General features: G+C 39.1%; 1 protein-coding gene across 1 annotated transcript; it reads left to right on the top strand.

Moving 5' to 3' along the window:
• The first annotated feature begins 5,272 nt into the window (after window positions 1-5,272).
• Window positions 5,273-14,667, top strand: cmtr2 (cap methyltransferase 2). Its single transcript, XM_063882577.1, has 3 exons — window positions 5,273-5,342; window positions 7,628-8,887; window positions 9,302-14,667. Exons 2-3 carry the CDS (start codon window positions 7,637-7,639, stop codon window positions 10,349-10,351), a joined length of 2,301 nt encoding a protein of 766 aa, XP_063738647.1. The 5' UTR covers window positions 5,273-5,342; window positions 7,628-7,636; the 3' UTR covers window positions 10,352-14,667.
• The last annotated feature ends 10,504 nt before the right edge of the window (window positions 14,668-25,171 follow it).

Here is a 25,171-nt window from a genome sequence, read left to right as displayed (position 1 = left end):
TAATCATCAATTCATCGTCAAGGATTGAATCAACAATCAACAGGAAATGGGCAACTCCTCTCATAATAGATTACTCTGTTTCAAACCATCTTCAATAAAAAGTCTTTTGAATGTCAATGAAAACATTTCCCAGTTTGGGAATAATAAAGTATTTCTGATTCTGATTCTGATTTTGGTTTTGGACTGACAAAACAAAAAGACATCACTTTGGATTTTCAGAAAATGTGATGGAGATTTTTCACTATTTTCTGACAATAAAATATTATGGTATCATATTTTAAAGACCAAACGATCAATCATGAATACAATCAGCATGATAATCTAGATTAGAAAGAATCTTTAATTGCATGCCTAGTAATTAGTCATTTTGACTTAATGATTGTGCTTAATAAAACGTCAGTTAGTAATTACTGTTCCGCCTGCATGTCTGAACAAAATTTTATGGCAATCCATAACTTTTATATATCAATCTGAACCAAAGTGGTGGACCGACTGCCACTGCTATTCCTAAAGCTGTATCCACTCGCATGGCTTTAAATCATCCATTATGCTCTGCATTAGATTATCTTTTCATTTTCCTCGTCCTTGGGAAAAATAATTTCCATTCCTCATTATGATGTTGTCCCCTGTAGCTACTTTGTTATTGAAAGATTACTTTTAATGTCAGTGTCTCGCGGTCCTAATTAATGAAATGGCAATTTGTAGCAACGTCCCTTTTAAATGTTAATTGTTTCTGATAAGAGTGTCAGCAAAATTCCTGAATGATCTTCTGTGTGTGAGTGAGTGTGTGTGTGTGTGTGTGTGTGTGTGTGTTTGTGTGTGTGTGTGTGTGTGTGTGTGTGTGTGTGTGTGTGTGTGTGTGTGTGTGTGTGTGTGTGTGTGTGTGTGTGTGTGTGTGTGTGTGTGTGAGTGTGTGTGGTTTCTCTCACAGTCACTGTCACACTGATTGCAATCCCAAAGCCTTTTGTGTTTCGGAATAGGGGGAAAGCTATTTAGCTCCTGTTTAATTTGCAGATAACTGGCAGTTTTATGACCAAATAAAGAAAGGGTTGTTGCTGTATAACCGTGTTGCTGCATACTGTGTGTACGACATGCTTGTGTATGCACTGAGTATGACCTTGATTTCTATGCATCAAGGTTATGGCCAGTAGGTTGAGATCATCATCATGGTGATAACATGCGTCCATCACTTTGCGGCTCAGGCCTTTATTGAAGCGGTGACAGCAAAGCTCTGACCTCCGGGCTGAACTCTGCGGGATAATCGCTGCAGAGGCACTGAGCTCAGGTGAAGGAGAGGCCTCTGTCACCTTGTGCGAGTGCAGCATATAGGATGACATTAAGTCCTATTTGTGATATCAGAGGCACACAAACGTCTTTGCCTGGCTGCAACATTATTTAAAAGTTTTAACTGTGTCTTTTTGTTTAGTTTTTTGTTGCATTTATAGACAGAATATTGAATGCAAAGGACAATATAACACTTTAAAAGGCATGTCGATAAAAGGTTTACAATTTACTTCAAACTCAATCTCAATGTATAAGATAAGCAACATTTGATCCAACAAAGGATTAGTGCTACTATAAATTAGATGCGCACGTTTTTGTGAAATGTATAAGGAAATCCATTGGGAAGATCTTTGCCCTTTCAAACTTTCTGAAAGATGTGATGTTTTCAAACACATTTTCTTTTAGACCAAAGTATTAAAGTCCCAAAAACAAACTGATAAAAGTTGAACATAAGAAAAAGCATTGTCGAATCTACAAAGCTCCACAAACTTTAATTAATTAGATTTACTTCAGTAGTTAGATACGGTGATTATAAACAGGAAAAGAAACAGAGAGAAACATGAGGCAGAAGTAATCCTATCATTGCATTTACACATGAGACAATGAATTACAATGAGGAAAAGAAACAGCACTAAGACTGCATCATACATTTATTCTTCCTGTCATGTCCAATTAGGCTTCATTCACCCACTTTCTTTTATCTCTCCAACCAATTAACAATCATAGTGAAGTGATGACTGCAGCATTCAGCTTCCTGACGAAAAACATCATCACATTTTTTTCAGAGTCCACAGTGAATTTTGTCCTTTTAATCTAATCACAAAATGCATTAAATAATATCCTTTTTTCCCCCAAATTAACAATATCTGCAATGCAATATGTCTATGTTACATAGCTAGATCTTTCCGTACACAGGACACTTTAAAAGGACGTGTCACTGGTGGAGTTTGTTAGTGGAGACCTGAGTGAGCTGAAGGAGTGGCTGCCCTTTAGGAAAAACACACCACATCAAGTATGGATGCTGTCTGTCTCTCTTCCCATTTGAAAAGCACATTTATTATTTTTCACAGTCACACGTGACCTTTAAAACCCTGAAACCTCTTTTAAATCAATTGTGATACACTGTAGGTGCTGTAGAATTGGATTTGAATACTGGAATCTCAGAGTTATCATTGACCACTAAGGCTCTAAAAACCTTCAAAATCTCTTAAAAATGTGCCATACTAGACCAACTTCCTAGAAGAAACTTAAAGATATAGTTCAGATAGTTTGATTTGAGATTTTACGAAGTACTTTGCTGCAGTCAGTGTATTACCTACATTAAGTTACAGACACAAGAAGCAAAACCATGTAAAGAACTGTGGACAGGGGGCAGCAGCAAATAATATCTTAGACGCATGAAAAGTTGTATATTGTCTATGCTACATCTAGGATATTTTCACCGCTTTACCTTGCTGTCAGGCAGCGCTTTTTGTCGGGGAACTGAAGCTGTTATCGATGTTCCCTCACCATTGACAGAGACAGTAATTTTACCTCACAGAACTTGGGGCCTTGCAGCATCGATCTGTTGGTACGTTTGTGAGACTTTGGTGATCCAAACTAACTACTGTCACACAAAAACACAAACAGACTTAGAAATATAGACACAGCAGCTCCAGTGCCTAATGGTTAAGGACTATATAAAAGTAGAGTAAAGTAATGAAGATATTATATGTGTCATGATCCTTGTTTTGTGTCTGTTTCCTGTTTTATTTTTGAATGTTTTTCCTCTGTTGTGTCATGTGTAGTTTTACTTCTGTCTTTTGGTTTTCCTTGTGTCTGATTGTTTCATTGTCGTAACCTGTTGCCCTCGTGTTTCTTCCTCCCCTCCCCAGCTGTGGCTTATGTTGTGATTAGTGTCTTTGCATTTAGTCCTGCTTTCCCTTGTGTTCTTTTTCAGTTCGTTGTCGTTCTTCATGTGTCAAGTCAGGTGTTTTTCATGTCCGGATTTCCCAAATTTTGTATTTTTGTTAAACAGCTTTTTGGAATAAAGCTCGCCTTTTGTTTGTACCCATACCTGCCTCCCTTTGCTCCTTGCTGCACTTGGGTCCTATTTCCCCCACCCTTGACAATATGGTGTACACTTGGCTGCATTCAAAATTGCATATTTTTTTCTTTTCGCTTAAAATATATAGCAGTTGCCCTCTCAAAGTATTTATTTTGATTGCAGTATTATTTAGAAATATTAACTTTGCTTTACATTGCATTTTGAATTTGACCCTGAGTGTTGGTCAAAATAGCCAGAAAAGCATCCTGGCATGCATACTATAAAACATGACCCGATACAGTAGGACCTCCTGATATTCTTGGCATGCTGCATTTGATTTACTATGTATTGAATACAAAATATACTGTGGATAAGTTCCTTATACAACCCCCACTTTGCCCTGGTTGAAAAACCTGCACACAAGTAGATGTTTTCAATCCAGTGTGGATTGATTTGTTTCAATTCACAAAACAACAGGATTAACATTCATATCATTTTCTGTGTCCAGACTTTTAATCTCTCCATGATTCCAAAAAGGGACATTTTCTTTCCCCTGAACCTCTTCCAACACTGACTGCCTTCCTCTGCGTTAAAAGCATTAAGGTATAGATAGAAAGATAACTCCACGATATACATATTCATTTTAAAAGAAGTGTCACTGTTGGCACTATATCAGCAGATAAGAAATCTTTACACCCCCCATTTCTGAAAATTCTATTGCACCTGTACATCCCAAAGGTCCATTATTTATGCATGGGACTTCCTCAGTCAGTGTCCTGTTTTTACTTTGTCACTTACTTACCTATTTTTAAATCTGAAAATACCATTTATGAGCAGTATACGTGATACATGTCAAGAATATTTAATGTGAGGAAATGTTTGTAAAACCATTTGTAAAGCCCAAATAAAAACTAGTATCAAAACAAAGTCTGTTTTTATCAGCTCACTTTAGAGAGCTCTAATAATTATATAACATGATAACACAGATCAGTTCACTGTGGCTTATCTGATTGGAAAGACGCCCACACAAGCAGATCCAGATTCAAAGTATCATACAATTTTTCAACAACTAGAGACTCAAACACTCTGAAATTGCCTCTTCAGGTTTTAGGGATGACATCTATATGTGGTGCAGAATAATAGAAGAATATAGAGATCCCATCATGCTCCACCAGCCATAAATCTCAACCTTGAACAGAACAAAATACAAGTAGCTTATGTTTGTCCCGATCTTTATTCCCCTCTCTCTTTTGTTACATTATATATTGTTTTTGTTTCATGCATGTTGTATGGTTGTATTTTTAAATGTGTATGCATGAGAATAAATGTGTGGGTTTATGCGTTCATAAAGATCATTGTCTTTTTTTGATGATGGACAGTTATAGACAAATGTACGTGATTTATTATTAATGTAAATATTGCTTCAGTTCAACTGTTCAAACTGTCAGAACAACTACATCTTTCTTCAGCATACTCATATTTATTCACATTATTGCAAATGACAACAACTGTGTTGAGTATATTTAAATGTATTCTGTCTATAGTGTGTTATACTGTCTATCCATGATTTATAGTGTATTACATTTCTATACTGCTGTTCATGTTTATTCCTCCGTGTGGTGTTCATAGGTTAAATACTTTATGTGGCAGGGGTATATATTTATATTGTACTATCAATAACACTGAACTTGAATTTCTGGTTAGATGCGAAATGGTTTGGTTCTCTTAGTACTTGTACAATAAAGTTGAATCTAATCTAATCAAATCTAAATTGTGAGCATGAATGTTAAACGAATATAAAAAAATAAAAAATATCGATCTAAAACTAATATTCACGTAAAATTGTTCAGATAAATATATTTAGCAGCACATTGATCTCCATTGTTTTTGAAGTGTAATGTGTTGAACAATAAGATATCGAGCTAAGGTGCCCCTTTAAGATAGGCCCCGCCCTATCAACCACGCGCATGCGCAGTGTTGTTCGGAGTCACGTGAAAGCGTGGTCTCGTTCTCTGACAGCAGTTACAGCTCGGTGAGTTTTTGTAAAGTGTTTTCTTGTAGCTCTGACCCTCTTATCGACAGACAGCTCATAAGGCTGAGGAGATTTGTATTTTAGAGACTTGTGTGTATCAGAAAGTTTCCGCAGTGGGAGTGTTAGGAGACTAAACGCTGCCATAAAGCAGCACTCGTCTTGCAGGAAGTGTACGACTCAGCTAAAACTTAACAAAACATTTGTTCTACTGGAGTCTTTTCACAAAACATGCAGCTACATCCAGTGCCGCAGCACTAGGCTCAGAGATAAAAAACAACGTCTCCAGTATTCTGTCCGTTTACTTCTGTATCCCTCAATATACTTGTTACACAAAACCTGCTTCGTGTATATGTATTACTTTTCATAATGTATATATTATACATTTAGTATAATTCAGTTAAAATATCATCATTCAAAGATTCAATTTACAAATATTATAGTTTTATATGTACGAAAATCAACATGCAATGCAACATGCAGTAGCCTATATCTAGCACATATAGTGATATGAGCTGGCAAACAAATTAATGCTAAGCTAGTTTTTTAAATATATATATTTTTTACTTTACTTTACTTTTGTACTACAGCTGAGACCACATGTGATCTTACAGCGTTTCTGAAAATCTAAATTCATTTCTAGTTAACCCATGATTATTAATCACTTAATGTACAACTTTTGGCTAAAACTTGAGTTTGTTTTTCTTGATTTCTATATAAACAGCAGCTTAACGAACAGTAGATGATTTTAATACATACAAGCGGTGCTTAAAATGATTCATGAGGAATATTTGATGAATGTGCTTTCATTAGCTATATATATATTGTATATTGCCATTCATCACCGCAGACTAATCAAGAAATTAAACAGAAAAACGTTCTCCTGCCCGGTGTTGTCATCTAAATCATGTGCAGCTCTGGGTTCATTTGATTCTGACTGTAAATTATTTGTATGTCATGAATAAGAAAAAAGCTCGATAATTACATGAATTGTTGAAAATCTATTTTGGGAAACTGTAATGGTGGAATAAAAAGTCTTAACATCACAAACTGACCCGAATACTGACTCCTGTTGGTCGAGAAACACAAAGTTGTTGTTTCCTACGTTGTATAAAAAAACGTGAACAAAATAAGAGAAGCAAGGATTAGCAGACTAGTCCATTAGATGATTGGCAAAAACAAATCACCAACTATTTTGATAATGAATTATGTATTATTGTTATTTTGTTGAAAAGGCTTTTTAAATATGAGACTTCTTGCTTTTACTCTGGTTCATGGCACATTAAACTGAATATATTTGTGTTTTGGTCTGACACACCCCTGCTGGGAGATGAATAAAGGAACATGGGATGAGAATTTGAAGATACATTTAAAAAAAAAAAGAAGTTATTGTTTTATCTGAAAACACCCTGAAAATGTACAGCAACAACATATTTTATCTGTTAAATCCTCTGTTTGTCATATGATAATGTTGATGAATAATTCAGTGTGGGGTAGATTATGTTGTTTTTAAGATAATAAGAAGAGACTGTGTCGTGTTACTGATGTTAAATCTCATGTTATTCTGGGTGAAGCTGTGGCCTGGTGAGGTAATCACCAGTACTTACAGTCTGCCCTGTTGCCCGAGGGCGTCACATCGTAATGAGGCAACATGAGTAATTCAACAGCACTCATGCATGTAGAGAAGAATGAAGGGTTGCAGCGCTGGACTGCATTATAATTCACTGGGAAATGTTCGGATTTCTGTGCCCGAAGATTGACTCCTACCTGTAAGCAGGTCATATGCACACTGAACGTTTCTAGCTCATCTAGGGCTGCAGCTTTTCATTATTATTGTTATCAAGTGTTTTACAAATTATTTCATCAAGTTTTGTAGTAATTTGATGAAAGAAGTGTTTTATTTGTTAAAGAGAAAAAGTGAATATACAAAAGAGAAAAGAAGATGGGTCTCTTTGAATCAACAATGAATTAGTTTTCCTTTTTAGAAAAATCTAACATTGGTATTAGGCGTGTTGCTCACGGTGCGCTCTCGCTGCATGACTGTTGCCACGACGTGATTGATTCACATGGGTACAAAACCGACTATATTAGCTATGTAGTTAATTATTCATAAAAGAGAAAATGACAACACCTTATTACACAAATAAACAAACTGAGGACAATAACTGTTTGGGGACTTCTTATGACAGCAATATTGTGAGTTTGGGGAGAGGATAAACAAAGATTATTTGTAGTATGTAAGTTTCTTGAGGATATTTTAAAGCCTTATTGTTGTTCTCCTTCAACAGGTGTGGAGGATGAGCTCAGGCAATGGGGCGAGGAGGAAAGTCAGGAAGCTGCAGCATTTCAGCAACACGGTGGCGTTGGACCCTGAAACACTGGCTGAGATTCAGGGTCTTTTCAGAAAAGTTAGAAGCTATGTGAAACCTGCCAGTGGGGAGTGGTGCCTCCCCGACCCAGACGTCGCTCTCAGACAACCCGCGGAGCAGCACTGCCGGCTGCAGGCCCTGAAGGCATCGTTGAACGACGTGAAGAACCAGCTCAGTGACAAGAACGTTCAGGTATGGCATCAGCACACCAATTCCACCAATCGAGCGGGGGCGGTGATCGCCGCCGTACGCTCTGCAGCCAATGCAGAGATCTGCACTCAGGCCTGGTGCAAGTTTTCCGAGATCCTGGGACGCTTTAGTCTTCTTCCAGAGGAGGCTCTTCAGAACGGAGAGCTGAACACAGTCCATCTGTGTGAAGCTCCAGGGGCTTTCATAACCGCTCTGAACCACTACATCAAAACCAGCGAGTCCATGCGTTACTGTGACTGGAGCTGGGCGGCCAACACTCTCAACCCGTACCACGAGGCCAACGGCTGCAGCACAACGATCGCCGATGATCGATTGATTGCGAACACTCTGCCCTGGTGGTTCTTCGGCTCTGACAACACAGGCAACATCATGATCCAGAAACATTTGCTGGAGCTGCAGGCGTTTGTGGCTAACATGCGTACCGTGGAAGTGGTGACGGCAGATGGTAGCTTTGACTGTCAGGAGAAGCCGGACGAGCAGGAGGCGCTGGTGGCGTCCCTGCATTACTGCGAGGCCACAGCTGCACTGCTGCTCCTGAGCCCCGGGGGCTCCTTTGTGCTCAAGATGTTCACCCTGTATGAGCACTCCTCCGTCTGCCTCCTGTACCTGCTGAACTGCTGTTTCAGCTCTGTCAACGTCTTCAAACCTGCCACCAGCAAGTCGGGAAACTCTGAGGTTTATGTCGTGTGTCTGAACTATGAGGGCAAGGAAGTTGTGAGGCCTCTGCTCTCCAAACTGATCCGTAACTACGGTCCACAGCTGGCTGACCGAGAGGCACTTTTCGGAAACTCAGACCTCCCAGAGTCGTTTTTGAAGCAGCATGAAGAAGTGTGCTCGTACTTCACCAGGCTGCAGGTGGACACCATAACAGAAAACCTGCGACTGTTTGGAGGAATGAGCAGCGAACAGAGGCAGTGGCTCGACTTCATCAGGGATGGCACGGCTCAGGAGTATCTGCATCGCTTCCAGGTAGGGAGTGTGTAGAGACAATGGGGATTTTTAATGTAACTGAGCTTCAAAGTTCAATCATGTTATGTTGTTATCAGCAGGTAGATTTTTCTAAGTTGTCATTGAACTGTATATGTTTTATCTTTTTTTCCCCTAACGTTTTCAAGGACTTACTGGTCCACTTCTCCTTAAGAAGTGGACCAGTAAGTTTTTATTTGGTCAATTTTTATCCTTTTTTCCCAATGAGAAATATGGCCAGGAAAACTGCATGAGGCCATGAATCTTCATGGATGTGAAATAAGGCCGAACAACTATTCAACTTTTTATTTAAATCACAATTTTAATATCCAAATCCTTACAAAGATGTTCAGGCCTAAACAATAATAAATACAAGTGTTAAACTGAACTTGCTGAAGTGTCTCTCTCTGTGTGTAGGTGAGCTTCCTGCAGCGGAGTCGATGGATCTCCCGAAACACGGTGAGTCCCGCTTGCTGCAGCGTCTCAGCGGGACGACCCCTGGGACAGAACAAGCAAACAGGCTCCTTCAACGAGCGGAGGGAGTTGCAGACCCTGAGCTGGAGGGAGCGCATCGAGAGGGGTTGCCATGCCGCCTCGATACAGAAACACTGCGCTGAGGCCAGAGGGACCGGCAGCGTGCTGCAAGGACCCTGGTCCAGGTGTCACGTCGACTCATGGTATGTTATCGCCGGGGCTGCTCTGCTTGCAGTGAAAAACTCTGCGTTCTGCGAAGTAGGGCTGCTAAACCACCTGAACGACGCTCTGATGGACACAGCAGCAGACTGGATTCGCGTTCCTCGCTGTGACTCTTGCCATGACGCTTGCTGGGCCTCCATCATGTCCGATGTTGCAGGTCTTTGCGTCACTAAAGCAGACACTGATGGGGACAATAAGCAGAGACAGTGCCTGGTGTTTGGCAGTCGCTCAGCGTGGGGGACTGGTGAAAGCCAACAGGGGGATTTAGTTTTAACATTTTCTGAAGAGCCTTCAGTTCCTCACAGAGGCCTCATGACGCTGCACGACGGGGAGCCGCGGTACCAGCAGCAGCTCTTAGCTTGTGTTGTGTGTTCCCTGCAGACCCTGACCTCTGGGGACGCCCTGCTGCTGCCAGTGTTTGCTGCCCTCACCCGAGTCACCGCAGCTGTTGTGTTTTGCCTGCATGTGTGTTTTAGCTCTGTCACGTTCAGGTGTCCGTCCCCCTCGGGTATTACTGGGGCAGTTCTTGTGTGTGTTGGCTTCTGCCCTGAAGCTGCTGCACGGATACTCCCTGTTGTCACCGACGTCCACAGCCGCATGGGTCAGTTGTTGAGAGGAGAGGAGGGTAAAAATGTGCCGTCTGGGTGTGACAGTCAGGTGCTGCAGTTTGTTCCCATGGAGGAGCTGCTCACAGGAGGACTGACTGACTTCCTGCGGACCATGAACTCTGAAATCATCCAACAGAAGCTGCATCTACTCATGCAATCATAGTGCAGTTTAGTGAGCTGTGACTCCCTTCATCGCTTCAGAAGCTGTCTCATTATGTCGGTGTTATTCTCATTGAGTCAGCACACTGTTCAGCTACATGTCCCTCCAGCAGTTAATCACTGAATCACTTTTGTATGCCAATATAAAAAGACTACAACACTGACTAAGCATTGCACTCGAAAACATTTTCAGACTCAAAATGAACAGAGTTAAAGAAAGGATCAAATCTATTCAGCAAAACCAGAGATATTATCTTCTTTTCTCCATTTATTCTTCCTAAATGATCAATACATTTGTTCGTATAAATTCATACTTTTACAATTTATTAATAATAAGTTATTTCATAATGCCTTTTGTTCTATGTACTTTAAAACATTTTGGGTTCTACAAGGGCTTATATTTTTGAAAAATACAAAAAAATAAACCTGTCTCTTGTTTTGATCGTATTATAGTGACAATTGAATATGTGCTGCTACCATTGATATGATCAAATCTGTTTATAATATCTACCCCACATATCAGTTGGACTTTGATGCAAAACTCCAAACTGTGAAGTTAAACAAGGTCACTTCACTTCACCAGAAAAGTCTCTAAAATCTTTGATTATCTCAGTTTCAACAAAATGAAGTCCGCTGAAAGCCTGCACTCATCCTGCAGGCGAGAACAACATTGTCTCATGATACAAATTTGCAGTGCATGAAAATTCAAATTACTTTCAGCACTTGATCAGCAGAACTCATCCGTGACTGAATCCTTGAGGGGATTTGAGGGAGGAGTGAATAAACAACAGTCCAACCCACAGCAGCAAGCCTCCTGTCAGTCACAGATGGTTTGCGCTGAAATCCACCTCACAGAGCCGGGAGTTTTACCCCAAAGAGGCCGGTTGTGGTTTACAAAATGTTGTTTTATCCCAAGATGATCGGGATCGTTTTGACTTTTTGCCATCGAGCAACATATAGACGACTTCCTATTAATCAAATGATGTCTATCTTTTTGATTTCCACATATGACAGGACAGTTTTCTTGCACTGACATGTTTTTATACTCGATGAACTACTAACTAAAGGGCTTTTAAGAAATGAAACCATATCAGAATATTAGCTTCACGAAATATTTACATATTTTTAAGTTCTGGTTTATGATATAACAACGTTGTTAATGAGGAATTTATTTTCCTACTAAAACAATAAAAATGTGCACTGACAAATGATACTGATACTGCTCAAGTGTCTTCTAAACCCAAACAGAACTGTTGTTTCTTTCCCTCCTGTCAGACTGTAATGATGTTTATTACACACTGGAAGAGATGGATGAAACTGGAGTGACAACTCTGCTATTCTTAGATCCTGTGCAGATGCACTTCTCCAGCAGCTGCACTTAGGAGGACTTTTATCGATCCAACACAATTTTCAAGTCATTCTTGGATTCTGGGCACTGGATGTGCTGAGAGGCACCAGGGTGAGATTTATGTTCTGCAATCATCTCAGGACTTTCCAGACTCAGTTTGTCAGGCTCAGCTCCCTGCTGTCAGACATAACTCAGCTTTTAAGGTGAGGGGTAGTTTGAGCTAGGTCCACCTCCTGCAGCTTTTACAGAAACATGCTGCTACCACATTAAGGCTTGGTTTTAAATATGAAATGATGTCATATATATATAATAATATAACAGTCGGAGGGCCCGAACGAAAATGTTTACTGAAATCGTTTAACTAAATTTTGCTGCTAAAACTAAAGCACGATTACTTGCTGGTAATGGAGTATTTTTATATTGCAGTATTTGTACTTTCTCCTTAAATAGCAGATCTGAATAATTCTTACTCCTGCAAATTACTGCCAGCCAGTGTTTGAATAAATATCTATTTACTACAATGAATCTCTCCCTTGAACAGAATATTTACATGATCAGAAATGCGTGATGAATATGCATATTCATATTGACTAATCATCATAATCATAATCAGACATACTTGATTCATCCCAAACTGGGAGTGATCGTCTTGCTGATCTGAACACTAGACTGTTGTTGAATACTTTATATGTGCCCTTGTAAGCATGTGCAAATGTGAGTAAACAGACGCTTAAAAAGATGCATCCAAATAACTTTTTAGGGACCCAACACTAGAGGTTTGAACATATGAATATGGAGCCTGCATGGTGGGACTGCAGATATAAAGCACTAGGACAGCCTGCAGACTGGTAATACTGAATGTATGGTGGTCATCATTCAGCTTCACTCCGAATTCAGCCTCTACTCGAGGGCTGCCAAGGATTATTTTCAAAAGAAGTAGACTTATTAAATTATGTGAATGTGTTAATGCGAGATAACTGTTGTAACTGTCTTACAGTCATAACTCAGCTGCTTTACTGTGTAAAACAGGCACTGGTGGATATGTGAGGTAGATTTAATTAGCACAGTGTCTGCAGATAGATCTGTGCATTTCCATTAACTGGGATTCCTCAGCGATCCATGGATAAAGAGAAAAAGCAGATTCTCCTGCTGCATGCCTTCACCTCCAGCACCTGCTAATGTAAAACTGACAGGATGTTGGATGTTAAGACGTAAGTGATCCGGCCCAGTGGCGTCGCCAAGGGGGGGGGCTAGGGGGATGGGCAACCACATACTGGCCCCTTCCCACCACTCTCTATGATTATAGGTATCATCTTTGTGGCAATTTTAAACATAAAAGGCTTGTTCCCATTCAATTCTTTACCGGTATGAGTGCACAACAGACATTAGGCTGTTTAACTGTTGAATAAGGAACCAAAGTGTGCAATTCCTAAAAGGGGAGGTATCCTGCTCATTTTCAAGTTTCATATTTGTTTTTTGTGCCTTTATTGTGACATGTTTCCATGCTTTAAGGTTCTAAAAGGTCTTTATTTTTCTCATACTGCCTGTGCTACAGCACCTCTTTTCACACTGTCTGAAATCAGAGCCCAGGCCGGTTCTGTTGTGATTGGTCAACTGCTTAGAGATGTCCCGCCACTTAACCTATCATGTACAATTTGTTGGAGCGCAAGCCAATAGAAGTGGCAGTATTACATAATGATTTCACTATCAATGCAAAGGTTGATTCCATTAGGTGTTAACAGTTTGCAACAATTTGCACGTAGGCTTTTGCACTTATTCACAGCCATAGTTCTGCTCACCTGTTTTCTTTTAGTTTATACATCTTGGTTTAAAATGCAACGATAACCCCGATCGTTGAAGGTCAAAAAAGACGACTCTCTAATCTGTTTTTGCAAATTTCATTGTTGTCCCGTGTTCAGTTCTGACATACCTTGGTTGAGGGTCAAGCCCTTTAAAAAAAACCTATAACACGAAACACACCAAAGGGTTTTTTCATCTGTAGGTTTAATACCTATAGAGTTCCTGATGTTGTCATATTGTGGATTACTGTCATGAACCAGATCGGAGAAAATCATAAAGTTATAGTCCCTTAATTCGTTTGGTAAAAAGGAAGATGTGTTTGTGAGTGGGAGACAGAGAGTGAGTGTGTGTGGTTGAGTGATTGGGTTGTACTGTGTCCCAGGAATGTAATCTGTCCTCTGTGCAGTATTCAGCTGTGTCTCTGCTCTGCGTGCTGACTACAGCCCAATCTGAGTGGATGAAGTAATCACATGGTGAACTTGTGAACTGTGTCCTGATGAACTCAGAACAGCCACACAGATATGTAGTGATGAATTGTTTGTAGGTCAGTCGGTATCCATTCACACTTTAGGCAGCAATATATAACGGACCTTTTAAAGCTGTTCAGATTTTGACATGGTGATAAGGGGTCACCAATGAATCAGATCCATGTTGACACAAATTAGCCCAGACAAACAAGCTGTGAACTACACAAGACAAACACTTATAGAATTATATCTTTATTCGTCAAAACAAGATACTGCGTTACATATAATATGTATGATTGGCAAAGAGTTCAAAAACTGCTGTGTCTAAAAAATAGTCTAAAATAATGAGCAATGTGTTAGCTTAAAATCTGCTGTGTTGGAGGTGTGATGATGGAGCTGATTATAATGTAAGTATAAATGTTCTTATTGTCAGTATACGTAAAACTGTGTACAATTTTAGTATAAATGTGAGTATGAATGTTCAATATAACCATGTCTCTAAATGTTTATAACACAGTAAACACGTTTGTATCAATTGCAGTATGACTGTGTTTGATGTCAGTACAAATGTGAGTTTAAATGTGAAAAGAAATGCGTATGATGATGATGTTTGTTAAATTAAATATCAGTATTTATGTGACAAAAAGCAACATGTATGGCTGATATAAATACACATCTTAAAATAAATGTTATCTTTAACTTTGATTCTGTTTTGTTTTCTTTTTGCTGCTGAATGGAGACTTGCCATTTTTCTTTGCTGTCTGCAGAGAGAGGAAACTGACGGATCAGGTGAAGTGAAACTGTCGTTATGTAACAAAAACGCTGCAGCAGGACAGGAAGCTTGTGAGGAGGAGAGTTGTGTTCCCCATGGAGCAGGATATGTTCATCAGAGGGATTCATCTCCCTCACTCAGTCGTCTGTGATCACATTTCAGGAGATGCTGTCTTGCTTGTTAGTCGCGCTTTGTTCCTGCAACCATTAATCTTTGAGAGAGAGAAAAGGCAGGGTACAGTAAAGAAAGTATTAACATTCCTCAAAATATCATAAGCCTAAGTAAAGGACTCCATGTTTTATTCATAGTTTTCTTGATCCTGTCAGGATACAACAATCCTAAGAATTGGATTTCCAAGGTGTTCAGTGCAGCTTTGCAAGGCCTGCCCGTAATGACCATTAATAAATGCATTCCTTAGACGTACAAGTTTTTTGTTTCAGAGCTCAAGGAAAAATCAAGGTTTCAATCAGGCTCATTTGAGATTTGTCAATGATAAAGGAATAGTTGGAAACTTTGGAACCCTTTCTTCTCTCTTCCTCTTTTCACTTGCCAAAATCACTTTAGTCAAAGTTCAATAGACAATAGACAGAAGCCTAGTGAAGTCATCCATTACTTTGTGTGCTATGGTTTTGAAGCCTCGGTTGGGCGTTTTGTCGCCATCTTCTTTTTTTTTTAAACGAGAAGTGACACAAGAAGGGGGGAGCACACTACCAATGATATAGACACACAAAAAGTTACGTTTAACTTTCCTGAGCTGAAAACACACTGTTAAAGGGCAACGGTTCTAAGACAAAAACACAGACTACACAGAAAAAAAATGTGTTAAGTGAATAAATCAAGTGAGAAGTAGGTTCATTTTCTCATAGACTTCTATGTAATCAACTTTTTTTTCGCAACAAATGGAATCTCCCCCTGCTGGATATCATAGGAAATGTACGTTTGAAGAAGCTAAGTGATGAAAACTTAAAACGCTGCATTTATTAGAGATTCTCTCTGTTCTCAGGTCACATCTGTCTGTTTGATAAAGCAGTTGTAACTCCATCACTTCAGTAATTATATTTCCCTTCATGTTATCTGGTCAGTTGTCAACACTGTTACAGATGCCGCGTCAGATGCTGCGTCAGCTCTGCAGTACAGAGAAGAAGAGAGTCAAAGGGACTATTCTTCTTGTTTCCTGGTGTGGACATTATACCTGTTTCACAACTTAGCATTGACCTGCTGTAGACCCTTGTGCCATTGATCAGCTCAGATTATTTATAAGCAAATCATACTGAAAACCAATGCAGCTCTTTTCAAAAACTGCACACTAACGTAGCCTGCTGCTGACACTCAGTGAGTGTCAAGTGCAATCTATTGCATCCCAACTGCAGTGGGACAAGTGGATTTGTGCTTGCATGAAAATTCTGCCTGTGAACTAAATTAGCAATAATGTGAGACATGAAAATAATGAATTTACTCAACAGCCCATAATGCATTGCGTCTTTTCAGATGGTGGACTGTAAGGCATATGGTTAAAAATAATTAACCAGTTGTATACATGATAAAGCCAATAAAGGCAAATAACCTTAAGATGCAGGATTCACGTATCGCTGTACAAAAATATATACTTAAGTCTGAACAAATACTTCAAATAACAACAAAATGATACAAATAAAAACATTAGACTGGCTTATTGTGCAGTTTGGGGGGTTCTCTTTCTTGTTGTGTGTTATATCTTTTTTTTAATGCATGTAAATAGGACTCCTTTGTTTACTTCCTGCACAAAATGACATCTCTAAGTAACCGTTGCGTTACTGGCTAGAAAATACTTCTTGGCAAAACAAAATAAATAAGAATCTAATCTTGATTATAGAGTGATGACATTTGATCTAACTTTAGCTGTTATGGGCTACTTGTTTTCAATCACAACAACAAAAATAAAACAGCTCAGCCGAAGAGGGTCAATGTTGCTTGATTGACTGTTGTCCGGCCTTGTGCACCTGATAAACTGATCATTCAGTGTTAGCTTAGTAACGTAATGATTGTTATGAGATGCAGAAGAGACGTATTGCTTGAGTTCACTTCAGTGGGAACGGTCTGCTGGTAATGACATACTTTATCTAGTGTGCAGGATGCAGTTAAGGCTGATCACATATACAGTATGCAAGTTTGAACACAACCATAAAATGAACCAGTTTATACATATTTTCAGTAGTTATTTTTATCATAATATCATTACTGAAAATGACAGTGAGAAGTGAAGTACACATAGAGCTATAAAGGACTGATTCTGCAATAGTGGAGTGAGTCTTTATGCCGGATGAATGTCGAAGATGACAGTAATGTTTCAGTTCAAACTAGACGAGTAAGGGAGTAGAAATAGACACACCACTAAACAATCACAGGGAACATCTGCTCTCTGTCACAGCGACGCTGCAGCGATGCAAACGAGTTGCTCTCTTTCCTCCTGCAGCTGTTGTCTGACAACAAACCCTCTTTGTCCCTCTCACAGACGAAAGATGGATCATCTAAAAACTGAGGGAGGATAAATTACTCTCTGAATTGGAAAAATAGATATGGGACACGTCACATCTGGCCCAACAGACACAAACAATACTTTTACATCATAAACAGTGATATGAACAAATATGAAGAACAAAGAAACACATTTTAATTTGTGTTAACAGCCCTGTAGAGCAGCTGGTGAAGCTGTCACGTCTGAGGAGGCTTTTAAAATGTACTGCCCACAGCAAAGCTTTCCAGGCTCTGCAGCCTGATTGTGATTAAGCTCAGCTATTTTCTGCAGTATTAGTGGAGAAAATATAAATGAATTAAAGAACTATAGATATGAAAGAAAGTGTGAAGATGTAATCCAGCCAGACGTTGATGGGTTGACTTCAAATCAAATAAGATAAAAACACCCCTGCTTCTAAACCCGACTCCTCCAGATAATGTTTGAAATGATAAATATGTATATTCTTATATTAATCCTCGAGACTCTACTGAAAGAGAATATTCAGTAAGAAAATCTGTTGGAGGGAGGAATTCATAAATCCAACTTTCATTCAGAGCAGAGCGTTTGGCTGGAGTGTGTGAGGTTGTAGATACAGGTTAGGAGTCTAGGGGCAAATAAAAATTCGTCTAAGGAGAAAAGAGCGATTTGGGGTCACAAATCTTTCCTTGTGGCAGGTGTTTTCCCCTCATAAACAACAACAACCTATTAACCTCTGACACCCGGCCAAAATTGGAGTGTCAATTGTTGTCGATTCTTGGAAATATTGCGCTTTAGTTCCTGTTCTAATGGCTGGTTTTATGGATTGACTATGTAAATCATGTTGGATGATTTAAGATTTATTGTAAAGCACAATGGTCTTTGGGTTTGTCTTCTTAAAATGCTAATCAGTTTAGCTCTCTTCTCTGGTGCGCTTCCTTTTTTCAGACAATCATCTGGGCACAGAGGATCCAGCAGGAATGCAGGTCATAATACAAAACCTTGTCTTATATATGGAGCTGCCTTGAGTTAAAAAAAAAGAAGGTATAAACATTACATGTACAGGAGGACTTTCATTTTAGTACTTGATATTTCAACGTTTTCTGAATTAATTGTTGGTATTTATTTCATTTCTTGTTTCTATGCATTTATTTTTCCATATAGCACATTGTTTTGGACCTAAATGGACAAAATTAGCACATTAATTCATCAATGTCACTATGTGGCACCTCAATATAAATCTTTTGACTCATTCAAACTGTTTATCACATTAAAAGTGACATATTTAGAGCATAACATGTGTATAGGTTGCAAAGCTTATCATTTTATAAATGTTTTAAAACATGTGTTTGAATTAATGCAAGACCGTCCATAGGTCCTGTCAATGTTAATATAAAATGCAATCATTTAGAGACTTTAGCTCACATTTAAAGGTCCCACTTTGTAAGAAAAAAAAATGTTTATCTGTTTTAAAATACTGTATAAAGGGTTAGTATCAAAAATGCTCAATATACAGAGAGATGTACACAGCTGGTATTCAGAAATTGTGCATTCACAGCGAGCCTTAAAAATAAAATAAAGTGCCACTAAAGTGCTGTTGCCGCCCGGCTGCGATGATGGTGCGGAGACGCCCAGAAAGCACATGTGCCAAAGACCCAGAAACACTGAGCAATAAGAGCAAACAGGAGGGGAGCTTAAAGAGAAAGTCTACCTAACTGAGTGTTTCCCACAAAGTGATTACAGCAATCTCTAGACAGACAGTATGAGAAAAAAACGTTTTTGAATATTAAAGAAACCCAAAACATAAATATGGACTGGAAAATGTGCATACAATGTCTTCTTTATGTCCAATGTCATTACTTATTGATATGATGCAATGTGTTCAGTAAATAACCAGCGCTACATAAATTGTGAAACACTCCACACTCAATGGTGGGATATCGGACATCAACTGCAGCCAACAACAATATGAGGTCTTGATGTTGAATGATTTAACGATCGTAGGTCCGGTAATAATGAAGGCTTTGAGTGATCTGGAGTCTTGCATCTTGTATCGTAAGGTGAACATTTGGTTGCAAATACAGTGTTTGTCCGTGACACAACGGACACAAATAACTTATATACTGAATTAATTTAAAGTGAATTTGTTTGGAGTTATTGGATAGAGAGGCAAGAGAAGAACGGTAGTGAGGTTAAAAGTAAAATCAGATGAGTTAGGTAATGACACAGGTGGGAAACACACGAGTAAAGGAAGAGAAAAAAGAGAGACACAATTGAGTGCTAAAATAAAATAGGAAATAAAGTTGAAGCTGGAAAAAACATATCTTCAATCAGAGGACGGGGATCTGACACATATTCTTGTGAATATTAAAGATATAAATGATGGTATGGATGCCACAGATCAACTTTCTAATGACAGTGCGTGTGAGTCGGCATATTTCTCTGTTAAATCAGAAATGGTAATCTGGTGTGGCTAAAACCCGCCTGGCCTCCATTCAGAGCCAACAGCTTGCCCTTTGATCTCACTGTGTCATATTATGTTCAAATAAAAGCCCGATGGAACCACAGCTTTAAATGTGCAGCTGCCAATAAAACATTGTGAATCTGCGGACTATGTGTTGGGTCACGCATATTCTCCAACTGTGTGACAGCTAGATTATGTCCCATATGGCCCCGTAATGGTTTTTAGGTTAATTTGAATAATTAGTTCAACACTAATAATCACAGAGGCTGGTTAATGCTTTCTTCCCACAGTGTGTTTAGCAATCAATGGCTGATAGTTAAAGCTCTACGCCGGCGTTGTTTACTGTACATGGGAGTCTCTCTCTCTTTGCCTGGAGGCACATCGATAGACCTCTGTTCCCTTTGCTGGATTGAATTGACTTTATAAAAGGGATTGCCTAGACAGAGGTGGGGCAGAGGGCACAAATCAGGCCTCAGGGACAACTTGTTGGCATTTAATATGTGCACAAACACACACACACATCAACACTACACACCCATCTGAGGATATGTTTTCTCAGGTATGTATACTGCACTCTCATATGTGCATGTGGGTGGGCTTGTTGCGCTTCAGTGCATTTGTTTATGGAGGCCTGTCCACGCACTGTGAATTATCACAGCGCTGAGCTCCTGTGCTTTCCCTCTGTGTGTGTGATCCATGTTGGTCTGCACAGATTCATTCTTCTCCCACCAAAAAACACTGATGATGAAGGGTTGTGGGTGAGGGTCAGGGAGGCGGTTGGTCATGAGACTTTACTGCGTGTTTGCTTTATGACACCCTGTCAGATCTTAAATAACGCACACTGTCAGAGATCCCCGGACCAAAGACGTCTGTTTGTCCCAAGATCCTGCACATATGGCCGACCCTCTTCACCCTTACTCATCAGCTCACCCTCTTAGATCAAACACATTCAATTTACTGTCTGTCCCACACACTCGCCTGAAGACCCCTTATGATTGAGGTTTAGAGGCTGTACCACCAAACTATGTTCTACCTGCACACTAACACTGCTTCTTTGGATCCTGAAAAGCAACTAAAGACTCTGAATTGTGTATGAATTACTTATTTTTCCAAATTATGTTTCTAATATTTCAAACATGCATATGTTTATATATTCTGTAGGTCGTAAATCCCCTTGTAAAGCACCGTGTGAACCTAGACCTATGTCTCTGTCTGTCATGGTTAGTGGTACAGGTAGGCAGTGTAATATATGGAGAAATTGTTCTCCTCAGATTCTGCTATGACCTGCTCACTTATAGATTGTCCTATACACCAGTAGTTTGTGAAATCCCCCTTCTCTGTGGTGAGTATACCAGAACATATGTTTTGTTTGTGGGCTGCATGGTGTGACATTTTCAACCTGCATTTTTTACCTTTTTAGGGTTCACCTGCTGCTGGTTTGTGTATACTTGTTTTGCTTTACTTTTTGTTGCCTCCTGCTTTTGCTTATTTTGCATAATACTGTTTTGTTTGAGCTTTTATGTTGCTTTGTGTTTTGCCCCTGTTTAATTGAACCGACAAGAATCTTTTTTTAGTTTAACCTCGTTTCAGTGTTCTTCTTTTTAGTGGAGCTGAGTGCCGGTCATTTGGGGGGGCTAGTCACCCTCCCATGTGCTGTGTGCACTTTGCTGTGATACCTGTGAGTATTTGGAAGCACCCTACTTTTACTTAAAGTATATCTGCCACCCCCTTTACTGGCCTCAGCCCAGCTTAGTTTTGGTTTCTTTTCATACCCAGACTTTTAATATTACATTTTAGGTACGTAGTTGAAACACATTTTTCAAATAAAGATCATTTTAACTGAATATTTTTGTGGTTAAATATTTTTCTCTTGCGGAGTTTCCTCCCTTTTTTTGATTTAAATGTAATGAAAAATCATTTATTGATGTCCATTTCCTTAATCTCCTTAAAACATGTAATTTAATATGAATATTTAAACCTGCCACAGTTGCATACACCTACCTTCCCAACTATTTTTTTTTGCTCTCTACCCTTAAACAACAAAATCATCGTCTGTCTATCATGCGATTCCTTACCAACTGATGTTTCAAGAGCGATCTTAAACAGGAATGTTTTGAAGGTAGTGACAAGCCACATATAAAGCATTTCAGTCCAAAATAAAATGTCTTAGCTGCTCAGGGTAGTCGAGCTTTGAGAGACAAGCGGTTTTCTCTAGGAAGAAGTGTCAAAGAATGTGTACACCCCATTTTCTTTCAAAATGACATGCATGATAGATTCAAAGCATTGTAAAGATTATTTCAACATTTTGGGAATTGTTAAATGCTTTCTTAAAAGTCAGTTTCCCCAATTAATGCTAAGCTAACCATTTGATGCCTTTTGGCCTCATATTTAAGAGATGGGACGGGGCTTTACACTTTAATTCTGCAAGAACAGTTGAACTGTTACATTTCTAGTTGAAAACCAAAAATGGTTTTGGTGAACCTGTATTTAAGCTGACTGACTTTAAATAATTATCTGACTATGCATTTTTTCCCCCTCAGGATCCTTAGTTATTATCACTGCAGCGCTCATTGTTGCATCATGAGGACAAATCACTTCATGTCTCCAGTGACATTATTAGTTGTGTGGTTGTTTTTGAGATGATTCACTTGGGAGGTCCAGTATCTTAATTGTTCCCGACGGAGGGGAGGGAGAACATATTGTCCTGCAGGCATACAGAGGGAGCCATTCTCCCATACAGCTCAGAAACTGCAAAATACAATTTTATCATGTAAAGCTATCTGCTGAGCTTGATGCCTCTGCATCATCTGTGAAATGCTGAAAAGCTTTGTTAGTTCAGCTCCTACAGGATGCCTGTCTGAAGGCAATGTTTACTCTTTGTGATTTTCTACATGTGTTGCCTTCATAAACAGCATACGGTAAATGATGATGCAGTTTTTGTCATTGTGAGGTGTTTATCTGCAGGAATATAATCACAAACGCAATCTGTCAAATAGACTGAAAATTGGACTCTGCGTTATCTGTTTCCAGCCTTTGGCAACTCTCTGATCAGCCTATAGTTACTCAGTCCACATTGTGCAGCTGATAAAAATGGCTGATTACCGCAATGAGGCACACTGTCACTCTAATTTACACAAATCCTACACTCCCACTCTGACTTCTGCTCAACCGTATTAACGCTGGAGCAAATGTCCCTGGCATTCAAATCCAGAAAGCCTAATCGAATCTACATGCACACTTCCACATAAATAATCTCACATTGTGATATTAATTCCTACCAACACTATGCACATTTGGTATTATTGTCCCTCTGAGCACGTAATTATGCAGTTTTAGACATTTGTTGTCTCAGTGGCCTCGCATCAGATATGAGGTCTTTGATAATTTATAATCTAAGATGATATCTGATACTGGACGGATTTGGTAGTGAAGAAGCATGAGGTTTCGGCTCGGTGAAGTGTTCATTACAGCCAACTTTAAAGGAATAGTTTATTTAATTTGAGGTGGGGTTATATGTAGTGTTTATACTGTGTGTGTATAACCTACAGTACATGACATTTGAGGAAGAACCAGTTTGTAGAAACAGATGGTTACAGCAAGAGAGCTAAGCAATGGACTGCTGTGGACCGGGGCAGCTTGAACTACCTAAAATATATTTTAAATAAAGCGCTCACTTGATCTGATATTAATGTTTGTAGGTGGCTTTTGCTGCTTCCCACACACAGCAGTACATTGATATTGCTCTAGTGCAGGATTCTCTAAACTGGGGCCATGCCATCCACCATCTACTGTAGGGATAAACTGATTTGTGGATAAGTACTTCATACAACCCCTCTTCAAAACATGTGTCTGTCCTGAGTGGCTATGGAGCTAATGATGACAGATGGGAATCCAAACAGCCACATGAAGCATTGTATGAAGCATGATATTTGCTGAGATGTATATGCTGTTGTTCTTCTATCAAGTGAACACTATTTGTAGGCATGCCGTAATCTGCAGTTACCCTGCTTTGTAGAAACCTTTAGTTTTTCTGTAGTTTGTGGAAGTGCCGGACTATACTAACACGGATGGTTCATAGACTATCTACAGTAGGCTAGGAAGAGGATTTAATCACCTCGATGCCGTTGGTTTGTGGTCTGTTGGTTGAATTTTTTAGTCCGGCATTTAGGCTGTGGCCATGGTGATTTTTTTTTTGTTGCAACCAGCAGTATCACAAGAGGACACAAGGGTGGATCTAGCTGCCATAACAAAATACATATTTCTGAATGCATACAATTGGGAGAAAGTACTTTGTTAGAAATGTGTATGTGTGCAAAGGATTGTGGGTCAGAATATCCAGAAAATGATGTTGGCTTGCATAATTCAAAAGGTGATTGTAGGCATTTTGTGCATGTGTACTGTATGGAAAAAATACTAAATCTTTCTTTGGTTTACTTGATAGTATGGTTATATTGATACTGAAGCACAGTTTGTATGAAGGAATACACCACCATGTTGAAGGCTCCCATTAGCCCCAGCTTTAACAGCCCTGCATCATCATAAATTATCAGGATATTTTAGTTTATTATAGTTTAGTTTGCTGGTTTAGAATTAGACTAGAACTGATAAGGCTTTGCTGGGCTGAACATAGTCATCAGATTTAATAAACTCATTGTTAGGATAACGTTTTTTGTTTTTTTTAACTTGACACATGCCATAAAGCTAACAGAGTAGAAGGCAACAAGGATTTCTCTCTCCTTCAGAAAATTAAAAACGTGTATTTCACATTTGCTCTCACCATACTGTCAGGTGTAATTAATTTGCAAGGTGGGTCATCTCTGCATTGCATGCTGCTTTTGATCAGATATCAGAAAAATCTAATGAGATTCAACCATGACTGCATGCTGGAGGTAACTTACACACACACACACACACACTCTCAGATCAACTATGGTAGTTTGAGAGATCTTGTAATGAGATAACATTTCACACTTTGTGAAGTGTATTTTCATTAGTGTTTCCTCAGTGCCTGCGAGGAAGGCAGTCGTACAGCTGCATCTGTATTATTTATAAGACACTAATGTTTAATGAAATGTTTTGGCCTCTACAGTTTTCAAACGTCTTAGCCAATGAACCTCACAAAGGAACAAACTATATGAAACCAAACCTTTGGCAATGTTTTGCCTCAGTGTAACATCTAAAAAGGTTAAAATTGGTGTTTTTCAAAAAGGTTACTTAGGATTAATGTCAGTGTCTGTATGCAAAGGAAATGGTAAGCTCATCCTCGGAGGCTTTGTGACAAAACAGTCTTTCTTTTTCAAAGAAGAATCGGAGGATGAAACCCTCTTTATTGGTCGCCACATGCACACAGAAGAGCACACAGTGAAATTTGTCCTCTGCATTCGACACACTGAAAAGACAAATCTTTTTTTAGTAATTACAAATGGATATCTAACTACAACCTCAAACTTCACACAGGGAAAATCTATTTATTTTAACTAACAAAGTTGTACTTACAGTTACA

This window comes from Eleginops maclovinus, chromosome 4 (assembly GCF_036324505.1).
Source record: "Eleginops maclovinus isolate JMC-PN-2008 ecotype Puerto Natales chromosome 4, JC_Emac_rtc_rv5, whole genome shotgun sequence".
NCBI lineage: Eukaryota > Metazoa > Chordata > Actinopteri > Perciformes > Eleginopidae > Eleginops > Eleginops maclovinus.
Note: the sequence above shows the minus strand (reverse complement) of the source record. Positions and strands in the feature narration are given on the sequence as shown.